This window comes from Cervus elaphus, chromosome X (genome assembly GCF_910594005.1).
Source record: "Cervus elaphus chromosome X, mCerEla1.1, whole genome shotgun sequence".
Classification (NCBI taxonomy): Eukaryota; Metazoa; Chordata; class Mammalia; order Artiodactyla; family Cervidae; genus Cervus; species Cervus elaphus.
The window spans coordinates 125,759,793-125,769,059 of NC_057848.1; the positions used below are offsets into that span (position 1 = coordinate 125,759,793).

Here is a 9,267-nt window from a genome sequence, read left to right on the forward strand (position 1 = left end):
CTAGATTTTAAAACCTTGGGTGAGTTAGTCTGTTTTGCTCCACTAGGATACATGTTCATATGTCAGATAGATGAGAAACCATGGGCAATAATTGCCTATGCAATAACTCCACTCCCACACAGTGTATGCTGGGAAACTTGATTACTTTTTTCTTAATCCACTCCTTAAATGAATCCAAGCACTGGGCAAGTTCAATAAAACTGTTTACTCAATTAACCTGGTGGCATCCCAGACAGAGGTGTTTATTTCTTTGGGTACATCTTGTTACAATGGTAGGGGGTAGCTGCCCACCAACATGTTCTTCAAAACGTATCTCTCACTCTTACTGCTATAACTAATACTGCTAATATTCTTACTAATTTACAGAAGTCTGTAGAATGTCTGGTCAAGGTGACACTTGACAACCATCTGGCCCTGGATTATCTGTTGGCAGAACAGGGAGGAGTATGTACAATTGCCAACACTTCTTGTTGCACATACATTAACACCTCTTTCTAGGTAGAGACGGACACTGAGAAAATTCAACAAACCACCTGGCTTCAACAATTAACCATCAATCCTCGCAATTCAGTATGGGCTAGGAAATTGAAAACTGGTTCTCTAACTTGTTCTCCTGGATCCCATAAGGTATTAAAAACTTTCTTATGGGAGGTTTCCATTTTCTTATAACCTTCCTTTTCTCAGCCATACTGCTTTATGTTATATTTTGCCTAGTGCTTTCTTGTCTTCCATACTATTGCAAATCTTCAACTAATACCTTTCGGTTCAAGAAAGGGGTCTGAGACAAACAGGTTCAGACCTTACATTTTAGAAATAGAGAAATACACTAAGTTTTAAGCCTGAGATTAACAAAGATATGCTGACCTTGTATAACCAGATTCCTACCCTTGCTTGAGCCTCTGGTTATAATAGTTTTTAACCAGTCTTCAGCCCCAGCTTCTCTAATCTAATTATTTAGTTTGTTTTCTTTAGGACATCACAAGACAGTGGTGATGCAGGGACTCCAGCCACTCCCCACAGCAGATCCTGCTGAAATAACAATAGAAATCACTTTGGGGCCAATTTAAAGAGACAGGGTGAGAGCTCTGTGACCCCAGCTAGGTAGGATCTATGAGCCCCTGGCCAGCCTGAAGAAGCTACAGAAGACAGACTTTCACTCTTCATCTTCCCAATAAATATTTCATGGCATCTATGTCTCTCAAGGGGGATTTGAGGCAAGAAGTAGCTGCCCCTACACCAGGGTAAAGTGATTGGAGATTCATTCCCTGTGAACAAAAACTCCAAAATATCAGTAGCAGGGCAATTTAGAGAAGAGACTGGACCCTGCCCAGATAGAAGATAAGAGACCACATATTTCTCATTCTTCAAGTCATGAGACCTCACTGACTATACATTTACAGAAAAGCTTCTTGGAGTTCAAAAGAGGAGTGATGCAAAGCTACTTATAGGCTTCTTTGGTGGAATCCATCTTGTATAAGCAATGTGTGTGCACACATGGGAGGATCCCGAGATATACCAAATATGGACTTTGAACCAGGCAAATCAAAATGAGTGGCCAAAGGAAACCCAGAAGAAATGCCCCATAAAAACAATCCACACCATCATGAAAGCGTGACTCTGCAATTCTTTCTCTCTTGGAGTCTGCCTGTGTGTCTATACACATGTACTGTATTCTTTTTTCCATCTACCTAAGCACTTTAGTTTCACTACTTTCTGTCCTTGTGGAAATTCTTTTTAGCAATTCCAAAGAGCCAGGACCTTGTCACTGACGACTGGTCCAGTGGCTAGGGATTCTGTGCTCTCACTACTGTAACCCAACATCAGTCTCCAGCTGAGAACCAAAGACTCACTTCAAGCCGTTGCAGGTTGAAACCACCTGAGATCTATCTGATAATGCTGCAATGGTAATCATTTTTCATTATATAGGTATATCAAATCAATGAGTTGTACACTTTAAATTTACATATTATTATATATCAATTATATCTCAATGAATCTGAGGTGCAGGGAGAAAACAATGACCAAAATAACACTAAATCTGTATCTACTGAGGCCAAACTGTGGTCCATCTCCATCTCCCATGGGGAGAATCTCTTTGACTAAGTCTTTCAACTTCTCAGATACTACCCTCTATGGAAGAACTCAGGATGATTGCTATTTAGCTATTTATCGTTATTTCTGCTCTCTAATAAAAAGTTTACAGTAGGAAAAAAAAAAGAAATATGCTTTTAAGAGCATTCAAGAAGAGAGTATGTTTCTGCTCCTATTTTTTGCTCCTATGTTTTGCTATATTCTTTGGTGAGAGACTTCTAAGAGAATCACTTAATTATAATAGTTTATCTACTTAACTTGTTCTTCAAAGAACTTCTTAGATTTTCTTAACACATTTTATTTTTTGAGTTTGTTAATTCATTAATGTTTGATTTTATCACTTTGTAGCCATCACCCTGCTTCTCTCTTTTCTTTTTTGTTGTTCTCTCTATTTGAATATCTAATTATTTTCTTTCTATTCTTTGGTAGTTAAGATCTTTGAGTGTATAAATTTGACTTTGAGTTCATTTACATAGTACCCAGTAAATCAAATACCATTAAACTGAAGCTTGATAAGAATGCATATTCCTGAGTGCCATTTATATTTTGGTAGGTTTGAAGTGGGGCCTAGAAATCTGTATTTTTTAATGAGATCCTCAGATCACATATAGGGAAATCTCATCATATTAGGAACGTTTATGTTCTCATTACTATTATTTTATTACTACTATTTTCCTAAATTCACTCTAAGAACTTTCACTTGTACTTTGTCCCCAAAGTGTTTAATTCTGTTTTAATTTTCAAGTGGTTGAGTTTTTCATTCACACTTTCATTAATGTCTAGTTTTAGTCTACTGAGATCAAAGAAGATGACCTGTGATATTTGCTTATTTTTTTCTTTTTTTTTGAAAATTAAAAATCTAAAAATCACAACAGTTTAATAAAAAAAATCCCTATCACCTAGAATTAACTCTTACTTTTTTGCCATATTTGCTTCTATATAAAAGAGGAAATACATTTTTAGAGATTTAATTAAATTTCCTTTTAATTACTGCCCTGTGTCCTATTTGATTCCCTCTTCCTCATGGGTACAAATTTATGGTATGAACCATAAATTGGTTCATAGAATGGTATGAACCATTCTAGTATATTTTCAATAGCTTCATATATATATAGAGAGAGAGAGTGTTGTGCTATTTAATTAGGTTTTTGAGATCTACATATTTGAATTTCTTTAGATCTAGTTCATTCCTTTTATCTTCTGTATTCTAATATTAATCACACTATATTAATACATTCCCCTCTTGACAGACATCGCATACCTATTTTTTTTTTCTTGAGGGTTACTAAAGTATTTGTGGCCTAATGCTTCAAATGCTATTAAATGCTGGCAGAAACCTAGGGGGAAAAGTACTTTTTTGCATGGTATAAACCAGAATTAGAAATTTATACATAAATTTGAAGTTATTTGTTCTATTATTCAAGTGCTAGATCTTTATTTCTTCTACTTAATCTGTAATTAAGTTAGATAAATATGTTAATAGCTGCCACTACTATTGTTTGCCTGTCAATTTCTACCTATAACTTCCCACCAAAATAACTTCTCACTTTTAAAAATTGCAAAGGCAGAGCATACTTATAAAAGCCGTCAGAAAATTAATACTTTTATTTTTAAAAAGGAAAAATTATTCATAATTTCAGTACCAAGTAATAACCACCATTAGCATACTGGCATATAGTGTTTCAGGGTTCTTTTTACACATTCACCATCTTTAAAGACAGTTTACACATACTAACTGCTTAGAAATAGTTTTAAAATAAAAATATACTTGCTGTATTTTTTGGTATTGAGACATAATGATTCTAACTGTACAGAAATACAAATATAAAGCTGCCAGTGAAAATACTATGTACTTTCCCTGTAACTCTTTATTTCATGTACACTTTGTATCATACAAATAACAAATAACCACCTATTTTTTAAACAGTGCATATTTGTATGGTAATATAATATCTCTGCCCAATCCTGTGTAAAGATATACTGATTATCTTTTAAAATAATTTTCTGAATGCTGTAGTGCATGTACATTTTTTTACATATGTATTTTTGCATCCTTATCCAATTATTTTCATAGGTGAGGTCTCTAAATGAAGCACTTTCAAATAAAGGTGGAAATATTTAAAATATTGATATATATGTTAAAATTGCCTTAAAACAACCTACACTTCAAAATTAACATAAGAGGACATTTTCTCAGTTCTCTCTCTCTCCTGAAGATAAGGGTTATTATTATTTTTCATCTTTTCCAATATAAGACAGAAGAAGAATATCATTGTTTTAATTTGAATTTCTTTGATTGCCAGTGAGCTTAATCATTCTTTTATATGCCCATTGGCCATTTGCATTTCTTTTGTAAAATGCAGGCTCCTGTCCAGTCCTCTTCCCTTCTAAGGGTGGTATTCACCTTTCCCTTTCTGCTTTGTCAGTGTTCTTTATTTTTCATTTTTGATCTTTTAATTGGGTTCGGTTCGATTCAGGCTTTCACCTGTTCACTTTACTGCCTAGTGGAATATATGTATATAAATATATATTTTTTTGATTAGCTTTTAATGTCCTTTATAGAAGCTGGCTTCCCTTCCTCTGTCTTTCCCTCTCTTTTCGCTTGTCTGCTGTTGTCCTTTCGTTTCTTTCTCTCTGTATCTGTCTCTCTCTGTTTCTCTCCCTCATTTTCTTTTTTTACTACATAAGTTTTTAATTTTGACCAAGTTGCATCTATCATTCTGGGCCTGGCGCCGCCTCAGTTGGGGGGTGGGGGAGCGGGGAGGAGAGCGCGGAGCTGGAGGAGGGGAAGGGGCGGGGAGGAGCGGGCGGAGCAGTTGCAGAAGCTGCTGGGAGAGCGCGCGGTGGGATCACACGGCGGCCCGGCGGCGACGGCGGCGGCGGCGGCGGTGGCGGCGGCCCAGAGACCGGAGCGCCGAGACCGCGACCCGCGGCCTACACGGAGCCTTCTTTTCACCGGAGGACCAGGGATCTGCAGTCTTCAACACAGAGGTACTGTGCTCCGCGCTCCCCGCCCGGTCCGGCCCAACCTGCAGTGGCAGTGCCTCCTTCCTTCTTTCCTCTCTTTCTCTCGCCTGCCGGCGCCTTCCCTGACTGCCTGCGTCACCGCGGCCGCCATGGCTGAGAACGGCGAGAGCAGCGGCCCCCCGCGCCCCTCCCGCGGCTCTGCTGCGGCCCAAGGCCCAGCCTCTACCCAGGCCGAGCCCAAAATCATCAAAGTCACTGTGAAGACCCCCAAAGAGAAAGAGGAGTTCGCAGTGCCCGAGAACAGCTCAGTCCAGCAGTTTAAGGAAGCGATTTCGAAACGCTTCAAATCCCAAACGGATCAGTTAGTGCTGATTTTTGCCGGAAAAATCTTAAAAGATCAAGATACCTTGATCCAACATGGCATCCATGATGGACTGACTGTTCACCTTGTCATCAAAAGCCAGAACCGACCTCAGGGCCAGTCCACACAGCCTAGTAATGCCGCGGGAACTAATACTACCACCGCGTCGACTCCCAGGAGTAACTCCACACCTATTTCCACAAATAGCAACCCGTTTGGGTTGGGGAGCCTTGGAGGACTTGCAGGCCTTAGCAGCCTCGGCTTGAGCTCGACTAACTTCTCTGAGCTCCAGAACCAAATGCAGCAGCAGCTCCTGTCCAGCCCTGAGATGATGATCCAAATCATGGAAAATCCCTTTGTTCAGAGCATGCTTTCAAATCCTGATCTGATGAGGCAGCTCATTATGGCCAATCCACAGATGCAGCAATTGATTCAAAGAAACCCAGAAATCAGTCACCTGCTAAACAACCCAGATATAATGAGGCAGACCCTCGAAATCGCCAGGAATCCAGCTATGATGCAGGAAATGATGAGAAATCAAGACCTGGCTCTCAGCAATCTTGAAAGCATCCCAGGTGGCTACAATGCTTTACGGCGCATGTACACTGACATTCAAGAACCCATGCTGAATGCCGCACAAGAGCAGTTTGGGGGGAATCCATTTGCCTCGGTGGGGAGCAGTTCCTCCTCTGGGGAAGGTACACAACCTTCCCGCACAGAAAATCGTGATCCACTACCCAATCCATGGGCGCCACCACCGGCTACCCAGAGTTCTGCGACCACTAGCACAACAACGAGCAGTGGCAGTGGATCTGGCAGTAGCTCCAGCAGTGCTACCGGAAACACAGTGGCTGCAGCCAATTATGTCGCCAGTATCTTCAGCACCCCGGGAATGCAGAGCTTGCTGCAACAGATAACTGAAAACCCCCAGCTGATCCAGAATATGCTGTCTGCACCGTATATGAGAAGCATGATGCAGTCTCTGAGCCAGAATCCAGATTTGGCTGCACAGATGATGCTGAATAGCCCTGTGTTTACTACAAATCCTCAGCTGCAGGAGCAGATGCGTCCACAGCTCCCTGCTTTCCTGCAGCAGATGCAGAATCCAGACACGCTTTCGGCCATGTCAAACCCAAGAGCAATGCAGGCTTTAATGCAGATCCAGCAGGGGCTACAGACATTAGCCACTGAAGCTCCTGGCCTCATTCCAAGCTTCACTCCAGGTGTGGGGGTGGGGGTGCTGGGAACGGCTATAGGCCCTGTAGGCCCAGTCACACCCTTAGGCCCCATTGGCCCTATAGTCCCGTTTACTCCCATAGGCCCCATTGGGCCCATAGGACCCACTGGCCCTGCGGGTCCCCCTGGCTCCACTGGCACAGGCGCCCCCCCTGGGCCTACTGTGTCTAGCTCTGCACCCAGTGAAACCACGAGCCCAATATCTGAATCTGGACCCAACCAGCAGTTCATTCAGCAAATGGTGCAGGCTCTGGCTGGTGCAAATCCTCCGCAGCTGCCAAATCCAGAAGTCAGATTTCAACAACAACTGGAACAGCTCAACGCAATGGGCTTCTTAAACCGGGAAGCAAACTTGCAGGCTCTAATAGCAACAGGAGGCGACATCAATGCAGCCATTGAGAGGCTGCTGGGCTCCCAGCCATCGTAATTACATTTCTGTACCTTGAAAAAATGTATCTTATTTTTGATAATGGCTCTTAAATCTTTAAACACACACAAAATTGTGCTTTACTTTCAGTTTGATTCTTTCAACTCTGTCTAGTTATAAAGTTAATATGCATTTTAAGGTGGAGTCCTTTCCTCCCTCTTTGTTTCCTCCCCCCCCCCTCCTTCCTTCCCTCCCTTCCTCTGTTTTGAATGGTGAGAATCAATGCTGTTTTACTCAAAGGTGTTGCATGCAAACACTTCTTTACTCTACATTTATTGTGATTTTTGGAAACAGATATCAACCTTTACAGTTGGGTGAACAAGTTTTGTCCTACAGATGTCCAATTTATTTGCATTTTAAACATTAGCCTATGATAGTAATTTAATGTAGACTGAAAATATTAAAAACAGAAACAGATTAATTGAAGCTCTCTAATTTGTGGTACAATATTGCTTATTGTGATTTTGGCATGTATTTTTGCTAGCAAAATGCTGTAAGATTTATACTATTTGATCTTTTTTGATATATTTATACACAGTACAGTAAGCACAATTGGGACTGTACATCTCGATAAATTGCAGCAGAATCTCTGAGCAGATATGTATAACCAAAATGAGAAAGAATATAAGAAATATTTCTGGAGCTCGGTATATCTCACAATTTTGTAGAATCTTACAGCATCTTTGATAAACTTCTCAGTGAAAATGTTGATTAGGTAAGTTCAGTTAAAATATAGTAGAAATGTTTATCCTGGTATCTCTAAGTATACATTTAATTGTACAGAAAACAGTGTGATGTGTCAACATTTGCAAATTGATTGTATATGATCTTAATCTTAGTGCAGCCCGAAGGATCAGTATAGTAATGCCAGGAAAGTGCTTTTTTAAGACTTCCTTCTCAGCTTCTCCCATAAAGAGATCCTAATACGCATTTTGATTTGTAATTGGAAATGTAACTTTCACTGAAAGTGTCATGTGATGTTTGCATTACTTTTAACTGCTGTGTATAAAGAAAACTGTATCTTTTGACTCCATCAGTTATTTCTCTTGTGCACAGGGAAAATGCATTAAAAATGACTAAAAAAATAAAAAATGAATAAATTTTTTTCTTTTTGCCTTTTGTCCATAGGATCATGTTTGGAAGGATTGCACAACCCTAGGATTATATAAATCTTGTCCTGTATTTCTCTAATTTTAATGGTTTAGTTTTTTATTTCAAAAGTACCTTTGCCCTATCTGGAATTATTCTGGTGTACAGATTTAGGTACTTTACCATTTTTCCATCAAGTTTAGACAGTTGTTACCTAGTATTTATTTCATTGTCCACATTCCCCCTCCATTTGAAATGTCATACACACACACACACACACACACACACACACACACACACACACACACTTTATTCTGTTTGAATTCTTTTTAATACCACTGAACATTGTAGCCCCAGTACACCAGCCTGTAGTTATTGAGTTAGAAATATAACTTCATATCTCTTAGGGCACATCCTCCTTTTGATCTCTTTTATTTTTCATAATTTTCTACTGATTCCAACATGTTTATTTTGCCAGATGAACTTTATAGTTACTAGATAGCCACCCCCCCCCCAATAAATTGGTAATTTGGTTAGGATTGTCTTAAATTGATAAGATAGTGAGAAGTACAGAATTACAATGCTTTCCAGAAACATGATATATTGCCTCATTAAAAAAAAAAAACAGTTTTACATCCTTCAAGAGTTTTATTTATTTAAGCCCCATATAATTTGTAATAAATATATTCCTAGTAATACAGATATATAGGAAACAATTCTCCAATTGGGAGTTCTTACTCAGTGTGTTACCCATGTTGTGCATTTTTTCTATATAAGGGAAGAATGTATTTTCACAGATTAGTTTTAAGTTGACAGTTTACTGAAATCTACTAAATTCAAAGGTTTTCAGTTGATCCTTTTGAGTGTTTCCTAGTAATCAATCATACCAATGGTAAAGTTATAATGATAGATTATTTTCAAAATTTATAACATAGATTCTAACAGCATGGGTTAAACAATTCCTGCTAAAGAAAAAATTAGCGGCAGTGACATTCTTATTTCTCATTTTAACCAGACTATGTTTGCTGCAACAATTCTAAATTGCATTTTTGAAAAGCCATTTCTCTGGGACTTGGTCTAGTAAGTTTGCAAAATG

General features: G+C 39.3%; 1 protein-coding gene across 1 annotated transcript; it reads left to right on the top strand.

Moving 5' to 3' along the window:
- The first annotated feature begins 4,902 nt into the window (after positions 1-4,902).
- Positions 4,903-8,186, top strand: UBQLN2 (ubiquilin 2). Its single transcript, XM_043896768.1, has one exon. The coding sequence runs from the start codon at positions 5,208-5,210 to the stop codon at positions 7,080-7,082; it is 1,875 nt and encodes a 624-aa protein (XP_043752703.1). The 5' UTR covers positions 4,903-5,207; the 3' UTR covers positions 7,083-8,186.
- Positions 8,187-9,267: the final 1,081 nt, after the last annotated feature.

What these genes read in the sequence shown, in the direction of transcription:
- UBQLN2 (XM_043896768.1), top strand. Translation starts at nt 5,208, where the DNA reads ATGGCTGAGAACGGCGAGAGCAGCGGCCCCCCGCGCCCCTCCCGCGGC.